The sequence below is a fragment of the Lontra canadensis genome, unplaced genomic scaffold (genome assembly GCF_010015895.1).
Source record: "Lontra canadensis isolate GAN:19392208 unplaced genomic scaffold, GSC_riverotter_1.0 scaffold124, whole genome shotgun sequence".
Lineage (NCBI taxonomy): Eukaryota > Metazoa > Chordata > Mammalia > Carnivora > Mustelidae > Lontra > Lontra canadensis.
Window position 1 is genome coordinate 1008230 of NW_022631118.1, and position 19330 is coordinate 1027559.

The 19330-nt window shown below is 50.4% G+C and overlaps 2 protein-coding genes across 6 annotated transcripts; one reads left to right on the top strand and one right to left on the bottom strand.

The window, feature by feature from the left end:
- Positions 1–465: 465 nt before the first annotated feature.
- Positions 466–18423, top strand: OGG1 (8-oxoguanine DNA glycosylase). Of its 5 annotated transcripts, XM_032841528.1 has the most exons (9): positions 466–542; positions 825–932; positions 1559–1806; positions 2353–2532; positions 3762–3943; positions 4991–5141; positions 5278–5327; positions 13851–14038; positions 15429–16100. In XM_032841528.1, exons 2-8 carry the CDS (start codon positions 826–828, stop codon positions 13959–13961), a joined length of 1029 nt encoding a protein of 342 aa, XP_032697419.1. In that variant the 5' UTR covers positions 466–542; position 825; the 3' UTR covers positions 13962–14038; positions 15429–16100. The 5 variants fall into 5 exon arrangements, with proteins under 5 accessions (XP_032697419.1, XP_032697418.1, XP_032697417.1 ...); XM_032841527.1 differs by lacking the exons at positions 466–542; positions 15429–16100 and adding an exon at positions 18374–18423 and having other exon boundaries at positions 712–932; XM_032841526.1 differs by lacking the exon at positions 466–542 and having other exon boundaries at positions 712–932.
- On the bottom strand, positions 5871–16995 carry CAMK1 (calcium/calmodulin dependent protein kinase I). The gene is made up of 12 exons (XM_032841525.1): positions 16508–16995; positions 14122–14236; positions 12020–12151; positions 10740–10814; positions 10515–10653; positions 9562–9688; positions 9392–9467; positions 8602–8714; positions 7930–8008; positions 7747–7834; positions 6255–6372; positions 5871–6150 (listed from the first exon to the last, which is right to left on the bottom strand). Exons 2-12 carry the CDS (start codon positions 14202–14204, stop codon positions 6068–6070), a joined length of 1113 nt encoding a protein of 370 aa, XP_032697416.1. The 5' UTR covers positions 14205–14236; positions 16508–16995; the 3' UTR covers positions 5871–6067.
- Positions 18424–19330: the final 907 nt, after the last annotated feature.

The following is a 19330-nucleotide window of genomic DNA, read 5'->3' on the forward strand; positions in this document are numbered from 1 at the left end:
CTCACGGGGCCTCGCAGGGGCCCGAGCTGTGTTCGGGTCGATTCTCGGTCAAGAGAGCGAATATCTGGAGAGGCTCGGTGGACAAAGGCTTCCTGAGGACGGTGAGGGACAGGATTTGGCTCTGCGGGCGGGCAAGCCTGAGAAACCACGGGGCTCTGAGGAGATCTGGCCGTGAGGATGGGGCCCGAGGGCGCATTGTGCGACCGGTCCGCGGGACGCGGAGATTGGACCCCTTGGCGTGCCGAGTGCAGACATCCACAGAGCAAAGGCGGAAAGCGGGCAGCGAGCCCAGCGCGCGCCAACCGCTGCGGCGCCTCGGAGAGGCCCGCCCACCCGCCACCACACCCTGTTCTCATTGGCACCTCTTCTCTGCGGATTGGCTACCTTCGGATCCAATAAGCCAGGCTTGAGTCCTACTTCCTGGGAGAGTGAGGTCAGCCTCCCGAGAAGCCGGAAGAGTGCGTTTGCGCGCGCTTCCCAATATGTCGCGGCTGCCTGGAGGACCTTGGTGCGCGCCAGGAGGCGGGGGCCCGGGAGGATACATAAATAGGAAGGGCGGAGGGTTGGCGGCGGGGGGGGGGGGGGGGGGGGGGGTCCCTGGCTGACCGTAAGGGGCGGGGCCTACGGGGAGTGGAGGAATTAAAAGAAACTGGGCGGGCCTTAAGTAAACTTGGGAGCAGGGCATGGTGGGCGAGGTCTTAAGGAGCGTGTAGCCGGTGTGTGGGCGGTCTTTTAGCCGCGGGAGAGCTGGTACCGAGTGGGCGGGGCCATTGTGAGGGGGAGACCGGCGTGGTATTGTTAGCTCGCTCACTTATGCTATGCAGCATGGGGCATCGAACTCTAGCTTCTTTCCCGGCACTGTGGGCCTCCATCCCTTGTCCACGCTCGGAGCTGCGCCTGGACCTAGTTCTGGCTTCTGGACAGTCTTTCCGGTGAGTGACTCCTGCAGGTCTGGAGTGTAAAGGAATGTTGGGGGTGATGGAAGAAACCTCAGGGTACAAAAGAGGAAACTGAGGCACGGGTGGTGAGTCTGTTTACCTCCTTTCTAAAGTGGAGGTAAAAAACCAGTGCAGGGGGGCGCCTGGGTGGCTCAGTGGGTTAAAGCCTCTTGCCTTCAGCCTAGGTCATGATCCTGGGGTCCTGGGATCGAGCCCCGCATCGGGCTCTCTGCTCAGCAGGAAACCTGCTTCCCTTCCTCTCTCTCTCTCTGCCTCTCTGCCTAATTGTGATCTCTGTCAAATAAATAAATAAAATCTTTAAAATAAAACAGTGCAGGGGCACCTGGGTGGCCGCGTCGGTTAAGTATCCGACTCTTGATTTCTGCTCAGTTCTTGATCTCAGGAACGTGAGTTCAAACCCCGCGCTGGGCTCCACGCTGAATATGGAGCCTAATTAAAAAAAAAAAAAAAAAAAAAGCCAGTGCAGTATTGTGACGATCAAATGACTCTGCATTTCCTAAGTCAGTTTCGTGTACGAAGCTGTTGGTAGAATGGGAGGGCCCCAAAGGGTGCAAGAAGGAAAATTGAGTACCGGGGCTGCTGTGTGCCTGGGGACTCAGGTGGAGGGAACAAAACCCGGCGCATTGGACTGGCGTGCTGGCGAACCAGGTATGGACACTGACTCAGACTGAGGAGCAGCTCTACTGTACTGTGTACCGAGGCGACAAGGGATGGGTTGGCAGGCCCACACCAGAAGAGCTAAAGACTGTGTACGAGTACTTCCAGCTGGATGTCAGCCTGGCTCAACTTTATCACCATTGGAGTTCCGTGGACCCCCACTTTCAAGAGGTGGCTCAGAAATTCCAAGGTGAGTTCAGTGTTGGAGTTCTTGTAATTTGGTTAAATTACACAGTTTCACCATCTATAAAATGGGGATTATATCCACCTCATAGAATTTTACGAGGATTAAAAGAGCTAATATGTGTAAAGCTTTGCTTACAATAGTGCCTGACACATAGTAATTATTATTACTATTATTGTTCTGCTGCTTACCACAGTGTAGTGACAAGGATATTGAGCCAAATCCTGGCTGTGTGACCTGGGGCAGGTGACATCATTCATTCTGTAAATATTTACATAGCATCTGCTATGTGACTGGGGATATAGCAGTGAACAAAACAGACGCAAATCCCCATCCTCATAGTGTTTACATTGTGGCTTCTATATCTGTGGAATGTAATGTTAGTCCAGACCTCACATGCTGTGAGGAATGAGAGCTCTGGTGTTGCTCTCTCTAACAATGCTGTCCCTCATTCCCCTGGGATCCTTCTAGATCTTTGGTGCCTAAGATCTAAGGGTGGGAAGAGGCCACTCCTGACAGCAGGTCTGTATCCTATTCCCTACCTTTCTAAAGGTGTGCGACTCCTGCAACAGGACCCCATCGAGTGCCTTTTCTCCTTCATCTGTTCCTCCAACAACAACATTGCTCGCATAACTGGCATGGTAGAACGACTCTGCGAGGCCTTTGGACCTCGGCTCATCCAGCTTGATGATGTCACCTACCATGGTTTCCCTAGCCTGCAGGCCCTGGCTGGTGAGTAGATGGGTCCCTGCCCTCAGACCCTCCAATAGCTTTCAGGGTCTCTTCAGATCTCCCCTGGACGCCATCTTCCATCTCAAAGCTTTCTGCCTTCTCAAACACTGTTCTCTTTCAGAACCACCTTGCCTAGTCTGATCCACTCCACCAAATCCTTCCCATCTGTCCCTGAAATGTCAACACCTCACTAGTCTTCGCTTCGTACCCCAGGCGTTCAATGCTTCATCAAAAAAACCCAAAAAACAAACCCCCACACCTATATGTGGTATATAGTACTTTGGCATTAAGAGCACTCATTGTGGAGACAGACTGCCTAGGTCTGAATTCTGCCTTTGGCACTTGATGTCTAGCTATATGACCTTGAGTGCGTTATTCAGTCTTTCTATGTCAGTGTTTTCAACTGTGGAACAGGATAATAATGGCACCTACCTATCAGAGTTGCCACAAGAGTGGAGTAGAGAAATACACATACTGCCCCTAGGTCAGTATTTGACATACAGGAATTGTGCAGAAAATCTAAGTTCCCATCTCTACAGCGAACCCAGCAATTTTGTCTCAGGTCTCAGTTTCCAGTTTAGTAGTCATAAGACCAAAAGCATTCATTTACCTATCCAAGCTTCTCTTGTTTGTAGGATGGGAATAAGAGTTTCTATCCAGAAGGGTTTCAGTGGTGAATAAAGCAGTCATGAGGCAGGGTGATCTAATGGTCTAAGAGCACAAGATTTGGTTTCCCAGACCTGGGTGCAAGATCCCATTTCCAGCATGTCCTTTCTTGAGCCAGTTATTATCTAAATAAGAATACTGTCATCAGGGTCCTTGAGAAAAGCATGATAAAGTACCTAAAGCACTTTGCCTGCACCTGATGCCCAGCACTTGATAATAGAAGCTATTGTTATTATGGTTATTATTTGAGATCATCGGTGTGAGTGCACTTTGGAAAGGTTAAAGAGCTCACCTGGGGAGTTCCTCCACAAGTCCTTCTCAGTCCCTGTTTCAGTGCCCAACACTGGGTAGTAGGTGCTCAGAAAACATTTGTAGAGGGGCAGAACCCAGGCTTTAACCGTTACCTTTGTATAAGCAAGTGCCCTGGGGTCTCCCAAAGGGCGATGAGGTGGGAGAGAGGTGCTTAGGGAAAGCATTCCTCTGGGGCAGAGAGCTCACACAGTAGGTTGAAGACAGGAAGTATTTGAAGATGCCTGACCCCTACTCTCCCCAACCCCTAACAGGGCCAGAGGTAGAGGTGCAGCTCAGGACGCTGGGCCTGGGGTACCGTGCCCGCTATGTGAGTGCCAGTGCCCGAGCCATCCTAGAAGAACAGGGCGGGCTGCCCTGGCTGCAGCAGCTGCGCAAGGTCCCCTACGAGGAGACCCACAAGGCCCTCTGCACCTTGCCCGGGGTGGGCACCAAGGTGAGGTCCCAGGGGAATAGGAGCTACCCTCACCACCCGTGCACAGAGTAGCAGGGAAGGAGACAAGGCAGGCCACAGAGCTGGATGCATGCAGAGCAAGAGGAGAAAGGATACACGCAGATGTTTTATTAGGGAAAATGCAAAGTGCAGAAGGAGTATAAAGGATATTGTCCCTTGAGTGCTTTTTTTTTAAAAGGCTATTTGTTCAGGTGCCCATAAACGCTGCTCTATGTATGCAAAAATTTCCAGAAGGAACCACGGGAAACTTAATAGTGGTTATCTTTGGGAAGACAAATGGAAGGATGCTTCTCCTTTTCGTGTTGTTCTTATCTTGAAATTATATATACTTATAAAAGTTTTTGTTTAATATCAACAAGGTTTGCTAGCAGTAACGTGACTGGGGATTGAGCATTTATTGTTTTCTTCTGTATATTTCTCTGTAGTTTTAAAAAAATGGATTTTTGTTTAAAAAACTCATGGGCTTGAACTTCAGCCTAACAGTAAATCTTGGCTCTGCCTCTACCTAGCCATGTAATCTTGGCCAAGTCATTTCACCTTTCTGAATCTCAGTTCTCTTGTTTACAGAATGGATAGAGTACTCCCTTCTTCCCAGGTTATGATGAGAAGCTGGCCCACATAGATGTTCGTGCAGTAGAAATCTCATCATAGCTATTTTTTTTAAAGATTTTATTTATTTATTTGGCAGACAGAGATCACAAGTAGGCAGAGAGGCAGGCAGAGAGAGAAAGGAAGGGAAGCAGGCTCCCTGCTGAGCAGAGAGCCCAGAGACCCCTGTGTGGAGTAGGGGTCCCAGACCCCGGGATCATGACCTGAGCTGGAGGCAGAGGCTTTAGCCCACTGAGCCACCCAGGCGCCCCTCATCATAGCTATTTTTAAAGTTATTACAAGAAGCTGTATTTTGATGGAGAATAGAAAATAATAGTAACCTCAGAGTGAAAAAGAAAACAGCCAGCTTTGGGACCAGAAGCAGACTGCTGGCTGGATCCTGCCCTTCCTCCTCTGTGGCTCATTCTTGTTCTTTCAAAGGTGGCTGACTGCATCTGCTTGATGGCCCTAGACAAGCCCCAGGCCGTGCCTATAGATGTCCACATGTGGCAGATCGCCCAGCGTGACTATAGCTGGCACCCCACCACATCTCAGGCCAAGGGTCCAAGCCCCCAGGCTAACAAGGAACTGGGTAAGGAGAGAGGGGGATGCTGGAGCCAGTAGTGGGCTGAGGTGGTAGAAACTTTTCCCCCCTCTCCATAAAATCCCTCTCCTGTAGATAGGGAATAGGAGGGCCAATTATTTTCACCTTATCACTTCTGGCATAGGAAACTTTTTCCGGAGCCTGTGGGGACCTTATGCTGGCTGGGCCCAAGCAGTAAGTGTACTGTAGCTTCCCCTCCTCCTCCTCCTCTGGCCCAGATCCCTTAGGACTCTCCCTGACCCTCACCCAAGCCCTGACCCAGTTGATTCCTCTACCACCACCGCCATTCCAGGTGGTCCTACAGGACTCTTCACCCACCCCAGCCCTGACTCCAGTGGGTGCCCCTTGCCCTGACCCTGCTCCCCGTGAACTCTTATACCTCTCCACACTGCCACCAGCCCCACCAGCCCTGACTCCATGTACCCTGACCCCCCAGAGTGACCTCCCCGCTGCCCCCAGGTACTGTTCAGTGCTGACCTGCGCCAACCCCACCGAGCTCAGGAGCCACCAGCAAAGCGCAGGAGATCTACAGACCCAGAAGTCTAGGTGGGGGGCACTGGACAGTGGGGTTCCCAGGTAGTTTTCCCCACTGCTGTCCCCCATCCAGTCTTGCATTGGGAAGGGGGCTTCCTGCAACTATCTCAGGGGCCAGGTACTCTGAGATTCAGTAATTCGCACAGCAATTTGGGGTGGGGATTATCTGGAGAGACAGATACCTACGTTTTTATCTCTTCCCTTTATTACAAGAAAGAACAATAAAATAGAAACATTTGTATGGAAAATGCAGTGGAGGAGTGATAGGGAAAGGGGTGGGGACATGGCGGGGCAGGGTAACTCTCCAATTCAGGGAGGGAAGGGGAGCAGGCTGCCCCAATGCCTCCCACACAAGGGGTTTGGACCCTGGATCTGGGGCCCTAGAGCTGTGGGGGCAATGTAGGGGACAGTTCTGGGCCTGGCTCCACGCAGCCGTCTCGACAGCAGCAGCCAGCCGCAGGCCCTACATGGGGAGAGAGAACCGAGTTGGCCATAGCAGACCATCACTCCAGCCTGGCTGCCTCTTCATGGACCACTCACGCCCTTCCACAGAGGATAGGTCCTCACCCCCAGCTGCCGGAGTCAGCAGCTCCCCGTGGCTCGCTGTTGGTCCCTGCCCCTCCTGGCTGGTGCCCAGCTGGAGCTTCCTCATGTGCCGCACCACGGCCGTGGCATTGAACGCTTGCTGTGTGGAGAAGGAGGAGAAGGGACTTCTGAGATTGGGATATCATGTGACAGGGTCTAGTGGTGGGATTCTTGCAGTGGTTTTGTTATTTTCATTCAGGTGTTACTGGTTGATCGCCTAAAGCCCCTGAAACCTCTACAGGACTTTATTAAATGACACCCAGCCATATTATATATTTATGCAGACATACATGCATATATATAAAATGTGTATATGTGAACAAGTATTTATAACCCTATATGTATAATTAATTTCTGTTCACATCATTGCAAACACTTAATATAGCATTATGTGTCAGGCACTGTTCTAAGCACTTTATTTAGCAATTCATTTAATCTTCACAAAGGTCTTTGAGGTGAACACTGTTAGTGTCACCATTACTACAGGAGAAAACTGAGGCAGAGGTAGGTTGAATAACTTGCCCACATGTATGTGCATCATTCTCCATTTAACATACCCACCAAGGTGTTCCGCACATCCCTCATATCACCATGTCCAAAACCAAAATCATCCCCTGCCAAGACAAGTGTATATGCCTGGGATTCCCCATCTCAGTGATAGTACCACCATTCACCATTTCCCCAACCAAAATATTGGGCCAGCCCTTAACATCTCTCTCTGCCGACATCTCTCCTACCATCATGTCTTGTCAGTTCTACCTCCTAAAGCACTCCTGAGCCATCCCCTGTTCTGTGGTCCAAGCCCTCACCATCTCCTGCCCACATCTCTGCTGCGGCCTCCCAGCCATGAGTCCGTGCCTCTCTCTGCACCCTAAGAGCCCTTTCTGGAAGGCAGGTTACTGCTGAAAATCCTTCTGGGGCCTCCCCAGTATCTTCAGGGCTGAGTCTGTTCTCTAGTGTGGCACTTGAGGCCTCTACCTGCATTTCCAACCTGGGTTCCTGCTCCCACAGCCCCTCGAGTCCATCCGGGCTTACTGAACACTTGCACTTCCTGAATGGCCACATTCTCTCTCTCTTGCCCCTCAGGGGGCCCTTGGTATCCCAGTTCCCTCTGCCTCAGACATGATTCTGCTGTACCTGGCTAATTCCTACTCAGCTGTCGAGTCTGATAGGTCTGTCAGGCCATCAGCACCCCTACGCCCCTTCTAGGACCCCATAGATTTGAGCAGGTGTCCCTAAGAGTTATACTGTTCTTCCTCTAGACCTGGAGGTCAGGGCCTCTCACTGGGATAGAGTAGGTGTCAGGGAGCATTGAATGAATGAGTGAATGAATGAACGAGGTTCTTTAGTAAGCATCCCTGAGCAGTTACTGTGTGCTTGACTTGATGCTAGGTGGTATGGGATCTGAGGTCTGGAGTAGGGTGGGGAGGAGGCCTGGGGAGGCTGGGATCCAGGATTAGGAACGTGTGCTCACCTTCCATTTGCTCTTGGCAAAGTTCTTCTTGATCTGCTCGCTCACCGACTGGTGAATATTCTTATCTAGAGCCGTATCTCCTGCAATCCTAGGATGGGGTGTGTGGAGGGTTGTCTGTGAAGGCAGAGGCAGGCTTGAGACCCCCAGAGCCCACCCCAGCTTGCAGCTTGTGGGAGCTCTCACCACGGGTGCTGCAAGGCTTGTTCACAGGTGAACCTCTTTTCTGGATCTTTCTCCATCAAGTGTCGGATGAAGTCTTTGGCTGAGCCCGCAAGACAAGAGCAAAGACAAAAACAGCATGGTGGTGTCTGGGGACACCCCCAAGACAAAGCCCACCCCCTCAGGTCTGGCTTGGCAGTTCAGCAAGACAAGAGGCCAGATCTGTCCATGCACCACCCGACCCCACCTGTACTCTTTCTCTAAGCCCCCCGCCCACCACAGCCTTCCAGCTCTCCTTTTTTCCTTATGAAAAACTTGTTCTTAAAGAAGGTTCTACTCAGTGTATTCACACTGATGTAGAAGTGACTGATCATGGCTTCACAAGTTTGCCTCTTAATAGGAGGCACAAAAGGACAGATGAAAACCTTTATGATGGTGTTTTAGGTTATAGGAAGTCAATGGATGAGGTATTTTAAAAAATGCTATTTTTGAAGGCTGAATGAACGCATGCCTCCAAGCTTCTCAGACCAGGGGCCAGGCAGAGGGAAGCACCTGGGGTGGAATGTCTGATCTTAAAGACAGCTTTTAGTTTGGGGCTCGGGAATCTGACCACAGGCAGGCAGTGAAGAGACCCCAAAGCAGATGTGAAAGGCACCAGAGGTAGGGCCCAGGGGAAGAAGGCAAAGCCTCAAATACCAGAGTCAGAGATGTCGTCCCAGTAAGGAGAGTCAAACTCGTACTCGGCCTTCAAAATCTGTTCAAAGAGTTTGGCATCATTCTCGTCATAGAAGGGGGGGTAACCGCAGAGCCTGGGCAGGGAGAAACTCATCCTCATATCCACTTTCAGTGCACCCATTGGCTCCAGGATGGAGCTTTGGGGCAGTCTTGGGTCAGGCAGCACCCACAGGAAGGAGTTTCCCCTTTAACAAAGAGGGGAAATCTGCCCCTCTCTGATTTTTTTCATTCCTGTCCAGCCTTTCTGTTTCTTAATTTGCTACCATCTTTCCTTCCTCAGGGCCTTTATACTTGCTGTTCCTTCTGCCTAAACCATTCTTCCCCCACACCTCAAATGTCTGGCTCCCTCACTTCATTTAGAAGGCTATTCAAGTGTCACCTAAGAAAGGACTTTCCTGACCTCATCTAAAATGGCATCCATCCCCTTCTCCCTACCCTGCATGATTTTTCTTCATAGTTGTTTACTACCTGACATTATTTTATGGATTTATTTACTTGTTTATTATCTATCTCCCCTACTAGAGTTTTTGCTCCCTCAGGGCAGGCATTTTGTTTTGTTCTCTGCTAAATCCCCAGTGCTTAGCATAGTGCCAGAAACATGGCATGTATTGAATGAAGTAATCTTACTCATTAGTTGGTAGATATAAACATGATGGCAGGAAGGAAGAAATAGCAGAGAGGAGGAAGAGAGCAAAGTAGGGGAGAGGAGAACGCTAGAGCCACATGCCCCAAGGGCCAAGCCCCGACTCACAGAATGTAGGCGATGACCCCGATGGACCAGCAATCCACGGCCTTGCTGTAGGGCTTCTGGGCCAGAACCTCAGGGGCTATGGAGGGAAAGGGACATGGTGGTGACAAATCTCTGCCCTGCAGCTCCCAATTCCTCCCCTACCCATGGCCCCAGCCCAGGATGCTCCATACCCACATATCCTGGGGTTCCACAGGCTGTGGAGAGCACACTGCCAGGGTCCTCCATCTTGGAGAGACCGAAATCGGAGATCATGATCTTGGAGTCTTCATCCAGGCTGTAGTACAACAGATTCTCTGGCTTGGAAGGGGGAGGGAAAGGAAGAGGCAGAGATAGCCAGAGGCTGGCAGAACCTTCTGCCTCCCCAAGCACCACCTCTCAGAAACTGGAGCCTCACAAAAGCCCCTGGGCCTCACGGCTGCCATCTGGGTTGAAGGGACATGAAACTCAAGGAAGTTCTTAAGGAGGTTAAAAGTACCAGAAAGGACAAGGGCCTTGGGAATGTGAGAGGGAATTTTCTATAAACTTCACATTTATATTGTGAAGCCCTAAAGAATTTTTGAGCACCTACTGTGTGTCAGATCCTGTGCTAATGCTTGCTTTCATTTTATCCTTACCACATGCCTGTCAGGCCAGTCTGAAAAATCCCACGTTATAGATGAGAAAACTGATGGCTTGAGAGGCAAAGTGACTTGCCTGAGAACCTAGGGACAGAATTCAAGCCCAGATCTGTCTCACCCCAGCGCTTTTCTAGACCGAAGGAGTTGTAGTACAAAATGTGAATCCATCATAGTCTCTGAGGTGTAGGATTTCAGGGGTTTCTGGCTTCCTTCTTCATGTTTTGCTGTCCCCTCCAAGTTTTCCACAAAGAGCAGGGGGGCTTTTATTATGAGAAAAAAACCTAGATGTTTATGGATTAAATACCAGCACCATTCACCTCTGTATCCATTTGAGTGTCCAGACTGGAAGGGGAAGGGGAGGAGGCAGTTTAGGGTTTACTGGGTATATTTTGCAGATGGGAAGCCAGAGCTCAGGGAAGGGCTAAGAGTTGCCCCAGGCTGTACAGTGAGGGGTTTGTGGAGGCCCCACCTGGCACCGCAGCTCACCACACACCCTCCCAGCCCACCTTGAGGTCTCGGTGTACAATGCCCAGATCATGTAGGTACTTGACGGCATCCAGCACCTGGAAGATGAGGCGGCTGGCGTCCCGCTCCGTGTAGAAGCCTTTCTCCACAATGCGGTCAAACAGCTCCCCGCCGGACACCCTGCAGCCGGGGGACAGGGCAGTCTGGCCACAGAGGCTAGGGAGGGGCAGCAGGGAGAGGTGTGAGCAAGGGGTGAAGCCACTCACAGCTGCATGATGAGGTAGAGGTGACCCCCACTCTCATAGATGTCATTCAGGGCTACAATGTTGGGGTGCTTGATCCTGAAAGGAGAAATGAGATAGTTCAGAGCTGAGGACAGCTCAGCTACTTTCCTCCCCTCACCTTGAAGAACCACCACTGCAGACCTGGGCAGGACAAACCAGAGTTCTGGGTCCCAAAAGGAAAAGCCGATTTACCACAATTTATTATGATAGAATGGAAGGTAGGCGAGCACAGAGATAAACAAACACTGGGCCCTGACCTCAGACCCATCAGGCTGGGTCTCACCTGCCTCTAGTGCATGCTGTTTGGGGACAAATCTTTTTACCTCTCAGCACTGTTCAATACACAATTTTAAAATGTTTTTGTGTTTATAAGTCTGTCAGCCTCTGTCACCAGAACACCAGCTCTGGGAAACCAGGGGCTTTATCTTACCATTGTTCCTGCCACACCTGGTGTAGAGTAAGCGCTCATTTATTCACTGAATATTAAGCCTCAGGTTCCTCATCTCTAATAGGAAGCCAATGATCTCAAAGAGTTGGGCTAAGGATCACGTGAAAAATATAAGAAAGAATCTCGGCACAATGCCTGGTACACGGTGAATGCTTGGTAAATGAACCAATGATGGTGACTGAGCTTGACAGAAGCCATGGCTCTGCCACAAAGTTGCTGTGTGACCTTGGGCAAATCCCTTACCCTCTCTGGGCCTCAGTCCCCCTCCCCCACCCAGTAGTGGAACTGATCATTTCATCCCTGCCCACCGTGGTTGGAAAGCTCAGGGGAGAGGATGGAAATGAAGATTCTCTATAAGCTTTCCAGTGAGGGCAGCAGGTTTCACATTAGGGTGAGCAAATCATAGACCAGTTGGTTATTTAGGGGGTCGTGAGACAGGCATTTTTAAACTTCCGGAGTGGCTTTAATATATGGGGGGAACTGGAGGTAGGTCTACGATAGATAGCATCAGTTGAAATACATTGTTTTGAGCCACATTCAAGGATTGGCTTTTAGATCTGACTGAACAGATTAAACCACTCTAAATAAGCTGTGGCATTTCAGTCACATTTGTCACGTTATCCGCTGCACCAGACACATGAAATAAAGGAACCTCTAATGCTCCCCACGGACCTACCAAGTGGAGATTACCCCATTTTATAAATGAGCAATTTGAGGCTCACAGGTTAGAAGATTTGCCCAAAGCAGAGGTAGGAAGATAATGGGAGGAGTCAAGGCAGGGTCAACCTAGGCAGAAACCCTGTGTCCTACGCACTTGTGCAGGACAGCGATCTCATTCTCCATGCTGCCCTCCTTGCCCTCCAGAGCCTTCTTGGCGATGCATTTGATGGCCACCAGCTTGTGTGTTCTCTTATCTTCTGCCAGGATTACCTCTGAGAAGGCCCCCCTGCAGAGAGAAGGTATTCATGAGCTGGGGAACTGGAACCTTAAGTTCCCTTCAGCCCCTCCATACCCCTATGGGTTAGGTGACCACCTGTGAACAGAAGGATGTGGGATAAACCTCCCTCCATCACTCTTCCACCCCCTGGTCTGTGTGGTGGTCACATGACCCAGGTCTGGCCAATCAGTGTAGTCTATCCCTGGTCACAGTAATTGGGTCATGTGATGCAAGCCAGGTGCCTGGTACTTTGAGAATGAGCTGCTCTTTCCTGCCAAGCTGGTAAAATGCAAGCCTAGAGATAATGGTGGTTATCTTTGCCACTGCTTGAGAAGAGCCTGCTTGAGAATGAAGGTAACACAAAGGAAATCAGAGCTAAGAAATTCCTGATGACAATTTCCTGATAACATCATGTGAGTCTCTGGATCCAGCTATGCCTGACATTTATGCCCTTGGCTTTTTGATTTATACATAATTGATTTATTTCTTTTTCTGCTACAGTCAACTTGAGCCATGGTTTATTAACACCTTTTATAACCTTGAAGAACCATCAGCATCACTTGGGAACTTTTTAGAAGTGCAGAATCTCAGGCCTCAACCCCAAACCCACTAAATCAGAATCTGCATTTTAACAAGATCTTCAGATAATCTGTATGATCACTGAAATTTGAGAAGCAATAATTTACGACAAGCTCTTAGAAAAGAACAAACTCATTTGCATTAGAGCACTGATAAGGAGGATTTATTGGAGTATTTTTTCTAGGACTTTGTGCTTTCTCTAGGATAAGAGGAAGTCATAGGTCAAAAGAATCTCTTGTGGTGAAATCTCAATAATCAGAATAACTAGTGACTGTGGGGGTGCCTGTGTGGTTCAGTTGTCTGGGCATCACCTTTGGCTTGGGTTGTGGTCTCCATTTCTTGGGGTCGAGCCCTGTGTCAGGCTTCCTGCTCCATGGGGAGCCTACTTCTCCCTCTGCCTCTCCCCCAGTTTATGTTCTCTCTCTCAAATAAATAAATAAAATCTTTAAAAAAACAATAACAACCTAGTGACTGTGGTAGCCTTATTGCTGGATTCCAGTCTTGTCCTTCTCCAATTTATCCTCCATGCTTTGGCCAGAGAACCATCCTGAATTGCAAGCCTGTGAAAATGTCTTAAATGCCTTCCTGTGGCTCATGAGATAAAGTTGAGTCTCCATAGCTTGGCTCTCAAGGCCTTACATGACCTGTGCTCTCTTCTCAGCCTCTTCTTCCACTCTTCCCCCAGCATCTGATTATAAGCTGTATCATTCTTAACCTCTTTCTGCACATAGCCTGCTTCTCAGCCTTTGCCTATGCTCTTCCTTCTGCCTGGAATGCTCTTCTTCCTGCCTGACAAGTGCATTTCTGCTTATCCTTCAGTCCCTAACTCGAATACCCGCTTCTCCAGAAAGGTTTCCATAAGCAGAAGCCAGCATTCTGGGCTCTACAAAGTCCTCATTCCTGACTCTAATGGAAGTGCACCCTACACCCTGCTGTCATTTTCCCTGGGTGTGTTTCTCTCACATGTTTAGGATCAACTTGAGGGGCAGAGATCAGGTTTGAATTATTTCTGGGTTCCCACCACTGAGAAGAGAGCCATGCCCAGCGTCTGTTCCTAAACCTAGGCCAAAACCCCCAGCTCTTGGCCAAAAGAGCCCCTTCATTCTCCCCTACTTTGTTCTCTTCACAGGAACCCAGAGCTGCCACCAAGAGCAGTGTCTTTTCCACACACTGTTGGCCAGAAGTGAAAAGATGGGCCAGACTGGGCTATGGCAAGTCTGCCATGGAGCTAGAACTCTAGGAAACAGGAAGCAGTGATCAACTGACCAGAGGAAGTACCACCCTGGATTCAGCTTCCCCAGCCAGCCAGTCCCAAGAGTAAGAACCTTCCCAAGCCACACCCCAGCTCAGGGACAGCCTCCCCATCCACCCTTTGCCCCACCACGTGTCCAGAGACTCACGTTCCCAGAACATCACGGAAGTCGTAAATGTCCCTAATGTCCTCCACCTGCTTCCAGCTGGGGCCGTCCACTGCCCCCGGCATGGCCCACTGCCCCCTGGCCACAGCCAGGGCTCCTAAGAAGGGGAATGGAGGGAAAAGACTCAGTAGAGCCCAGCCTTCCATGTTGGAACTTGGGGAGCTGAGGTGCCATTCGGTCATTCAGCCTGCATTTATTCATTCCTTGCTTCATTCATTTGACAAAGTTATTCAGCAAATTCATTCATTCACCAGTCATTTGTTCCTCCCAAAGTCCTCATGCCTAGAGGAAAATCCTTCAAGGTGGTAATAGAAGTCTTTTTTTTTTTTTTTTAAGATTTTGTTTATTTATTTGACAGACAGAGATCACAGGTAGGCAGAGAGGCAGGCAGAGAGAAGGGGAAGCCGACTCCCTGCTGAGCAGAGAGCCCAATGTGGGGCTCGATCCCAGGACCCTGGGATCGTGCCCTGAGCCGAAGGCAGAGGCTTTAACCCACTGAGCCACCCAGGAGCCCCCAGAAGTCTTTTTTCAACAAAGTCATTCATTCATTCATTCATTCATTTATTCAGCCTGCCTCCCAGTTTCTCCCTCTCCAAATTCAAACACTCAAACTGACACTGACTCCCAGGAGGACAGCAGAGAAGACCCCAGAGCAGACTGTAGAAGCACATGGTCCTGGAGGGTCCCCCCATCCCCAGAACCAGCAATGTCTCAGCCCCACCTTGGGAATTGCTGGGGTGTCTCCTCTCCTTCCTCTTTCTTCTCCCACCCAGCCTCTCGGAAATCAGGTTTCCGGCAGCCTGGGCTTCCAGCAATATCTCAGCCACGTTTTTAAATAGCTCCTTCTGCAATGTTACCACGGCAACAGCAGCCACAGCTGGAGCTCCCCAGGCCTTCTATTACCCCCTCTCCCTCCTGGCTCCCTGTTTGGGTCCCAAAAGCCTGAGAAATTGTACCACCCAGCCTATCCCCTCCTGGCTTTTTCTTACCCTGATCCAGCCTGTACCTTTCTCCACTGAGACCTCTGTCAGCAGGAGGGTGGGCTTTCTCTCCACATTTATCAGATGGACAGTGGAGAGACTAAGGTTAGCGATGGATAGGACTGGGTCCATCTCTGCCCAAATGATGATTGTCTGGGGTCCAGCTAAGCTAGCTAAAGGCAAAGGATTTTGATGAGTCCCCTCTCAGCTTGTCCTTCCAACACGCAGTCAGACTGGAGTCCATTCAGAGCCCACCATGTTGTGTGACCTCAAGGAAGGCACTTTCCCTTTCTGTTTCTTCTGAGGAAGGATGAGAGACGGTGTCCTGCCTAGAGCCCCTGGTGTGCGATCCCACTCCTTGGATTGGACCTGGTTCCCAGGAGGGGCCTGACCACCCATCCCAGAGGCAGAAACTTCTAGGAAAGGAGACATGATAAGTTCTAGAGGCAGAGTTTTAAACCCCACCTGGAGGCTTGGCAAGTAAAGCCTTTGAAGGTCCACAGACACACCCAGACACACCAATCTCCACCCTACCTCTGAACCAAAATACCTGCCCCCAGATTCAGTATATTCCATACCCAGATACCCCAACAGCTGATCATACATGTACACCCAGACATCAGCATAAATGTCCACACACACACTCCCCCAGACAGCCTCACAGCCAAACATCCCTCCCACAGTTCCCTCTTACACCCCTCCAAAACACACATCTGCACACACACACATTCTTCACCTATGTACTGGACATCCCAGATTCACTCATACCCTTCATCCTGTTTCTGTATACCCTAGAAACTCCTGTGCTCCAAACCGCACCCCAACTCCTGACACACCTAACTTCGGACACCCTCAATACACAATCATATAGCCTCAACTCTTAGTACCCTTGAGCCAGATACCAGCATGTCCAACACCTGGACACACATTTACAAGAAAAACACTGACTCCCAGACACCCCAACCCATAAAGATGCCCTTACACTGCATATCTGATCCGCATGCCTGTGCTAAGACATTAGCACAACCCAACATAGCCCCCACACATCTCTTGCTCCAAACGCCAAGTCCGTCCATATTCAGGCCCAGCCGAGCACAGGCGTGGGTGGGTGGGTGTGTGTGTGTGTGCGCGCGCGCTCCCACACACCCACACACACACCCCCTTCCCACCTTCCTCTAGTACCCTCTGGGTTCCCCACAGTCGCCTGGCATCTGCTGGGCCTCGGGTCAAGACTGGAAAGAAAGGCCCTCTCCTGCCCTGCCCATGCAGAGTCCAGCCCGTCCGGGCACCCACTCGCATCCTTGGGGGAGGGTATCCAGCGACTGAGGGGATCGGGCCACCCCTCCCCGGCGCCCGGGAGCACCGTTGGGGCGACCCCTGGGCTGTACCTGCGGCTGCCCCGCCGCGGGGCTGGCTGGGAGGCCCGAGGTGTCTGGCGCCGAGCTCTGGCTGCCGGTTGCCGACCGCCGCCGCGCCGCTCCTGACTCGCCAGCCCGCCCGCTCTCGCTGGGGTTCGGCTCGGGCTCTGCTGGCCCCCTCCGCCCGCCTGCGGCTCTGATGTCAGTGGAGGAGGAGCCTGCGGCGGACGGACGAGGGACTGGGAGGCTCCGCGGCCCTCCCGGGCTGGGGAAGGGGCGCGGTGGTTGAGGAGGAACCCGGTAGTTCAGGTCAGGTCCTCTTCTGGACTCTTCCCTCCCCTCCTCTCTCCTGGGGCCCTCATTGCACGGAGGGGCAACTGAAGCCCTGAGAGATGAAGTATTCAAAATCAGCAAGTGGTCAGAGGCCAAATCGAATTCGAGTCCAGGTTTGTGTGATGTCAGAGTCTGGCGGGTTCCACCCAGTCATCTTTGGGAGTTTCAGACCAGTTCTGGGAGCTCCCTTGGGAATCTTGGGCTCTTTCTCCCTATTCCCACTCACCCCGCCCCCTTTCCCTCACTGCCCAGAAGAGAATTAGGCCTTCAAAAGGGCTCAGGAGACTGATGAGGGTGGGGAGCGGGGTGCGGGGATGAAGGGGTAGAGAAAGGGCAAAGCAAAAGTAGATATTGAAGATAATGGAGGCAGTTATAGGGAGGTGGCTCCAGTTGATAGGCAGGAAAACAAACCCGGTGTGCCCTGCACCTGCCCTTCAAAATAGGTGTGGTGCCCTGAGGGACTGGGAGGAGTGGGAGTTAAATCGGATCCGGAAGGAAGCACGCCGAAGAAGACCAAAGTGCCACGTGACTGGGCGGGTACCAGGGGCTGATGGCAAGGGGCCAGGTTTGGGGTGAGGGGGGAGAACAAACTGCTCCTGGGGTGCAGGCAGGGGGCCAAGGGATCTGACCGAGGATCTCTTGCGCAAGCCTTTCCTTGGGAAGAAATTTGGCGCAGGGGAAGAGGGGGAGCAACTCAAAGGAAGTGCAGTTGGGCTGGACTGTGGCCAGTCAGAGGAGGCACATTGCTGTGACCCCCACTCCACCTCCATCACTTCCCACTGCCCAAATTTCTGCATTTTTCAGAGGGACATGGGAAAAGAACAGTGCTTACCCTAACTCAATTACCATTGGCTTTTTACCTCTTTTATCCTTGGGACTAGATCCCAAGGGGTGGTGGTTGTATTATGCCCATTTTACAGGGAGAAGATGATGGCTGAGGTTCCTAGAAAGGCTTTAAAGACTGACTTACCTGAGTTACACTTCACGTCTCTGAGACTCAGTTTTTTCATCTGAGATATGGGAATATTGATGACCAACTCAGAATTCTCCTGAGAATTCTATGAGATAATGAATGTGAAGTGTCTGGAATATTGTAGGGGTTCAAATATAAGAGCTAGACTTAGTGCAAACTGAGTCTCTGAGAAGGGACCTGATTTGTCCAGAGGCAAGGGACTAAGAGGCAATTTCCCTCCCCTGAATCTCAGTATCTCAGACTTCCTAGTTCATGGAAAATCATATTTCCTGCCCAGGGCTGAGCCCCTTCTCTCCCCAGTACCAACCCATCGAGCTAGAATTGTTTCACCACAAATTCTTGTCTATCTCATTGACAACATTCCTGAGGTGATAAAGTGGCCTCTGTCCTGAGGACTCATACAACTGTTATGCTCTGTTTTACATTTTGCCTGCTTTTGATCATGTCCGAGGGCACTTACACTTTCTTTTTTAAACAAATAAATTCTCTGTCTCTTTAAAAGAATATTTCTACTAAACCAATAATTACGTCCGATACTAAAAACACACAAAGACCATCCTTGTCACTAATCAGATTCTTTCACTTGCCAGATAACAGAATCCCAACTAAAGCCAGCTTCATCAAAGAGGTAACTGACTCCAACAGCTGATTGCAAGATTGAAGGAAGAACACCATGGATCAGGATCTTGGTATAGGATTTGCTTTCTTGCATCTCTCCTTGTCTCGATTTCTCTGCACGTTGGCTTCCCTTCCACTGCCCAGTGATCACTCTGCCTGGCAAAAAACATGGTGTGAGGCAGACCCAGCTTTCCAAATGAACCCAGCAGGAGAGCTATACCCAGTTTCATGTATCAGTCTCAGGGAAGGACTCTGATGAGTTGTGCTAGAGTAACATGCCTACCGCTTGGCCCCAAATAAACTATTGCCAAGGAAATGAGATACTATATCAGGAAAATGTACTGCCATGGGCAGCCACGCTGTGGGATGAAGAAAGATATCTTGCCAAAAGGAAATAAGGGTGCCGGACACCCTTTGAATAATAAATCCATTCCAGCCCTGCTCCCATCAACTGGAAATAACCAATATTAGTATTTTTGGTACGTATTTCTCCAGACTTTTTGGACACATATACATATTCACATTTCCTACCGGAGTACCCACTCCCAATGAGCATATTTTAAGGTACTAAAACAAAAAGTCAAGGAAAGTCAAATGTATGAAGGAAAAAAGAAATAATTCTCTTCTCCCCTTTGTTATTAAAAAGATGACAAACAGCTCAGACATCTCCATCAGTTCTCGAACCTGACACTGGAGGTTTTCTGTGAATGGTTTTCTAGGATTAGAGAAAATGGAAGAATTCTTTTTTTTTTTTTTTAAGATTTTTATTTATTTGAGAGAGTGACCAGGAGCAGGGGGATGGGCAGAGGGAGAGGGAGAGAGACAAGCACACTCCCTGTTGAGTGGGGAGACCGAAGTGGGGGTAGGGGTTAGAGGGCTCGATCCCAGGACCCTGAGATCACAACCTGAGCTGAAGGCAGCTGCTCAAC

Bases quoted from the DNA above. Each gene is read 5' to 3' on its own strand.
- OGG1 (XM_032841527.1), top strand. From the start codon at position 814: ATGCTATGCAGCATGGGGCATCGAACTCTAGCTTCTTTCCCGGCACTG. The intron at 2,533-3,761 runs GTGAGTAGATGG...AACCCCTAACAG, and splicing joins TAGCCTGCAGGCCCTGGCTG to GGCCAGAGGTAGAGGTGCAG. The intron at 5,328-13,850 runs GTAAGTGTACTG...TTCTCTTCACAG, and splicing joins ATGCTGGCTGGGCCCAAGCA to GAACCCAGAGCTGCCACCAA.
- CAMK1 (XM_032841525.1), bottom strand. From the start codon at position 14,204: ATGCCGGGGGCAGTGGACGGCCCCAGCTGGAAGCAGGTGGAGGACATT. The intron at 10,815-12,019 runs GTGCGTAGGACA...TTCTCCTTTCAG, and splicing joins GAGATCGCTGTCCTGCACAA to GATCAAGCACCCCAACATTG. The intron at 8,715-9,391 runs GTGAGTCGGGGC...CTCCCTGCCCAG, and splicing joins GGGGTCATCGCCTACATTCT to GCTCTGCGGTTACCCCCCCT.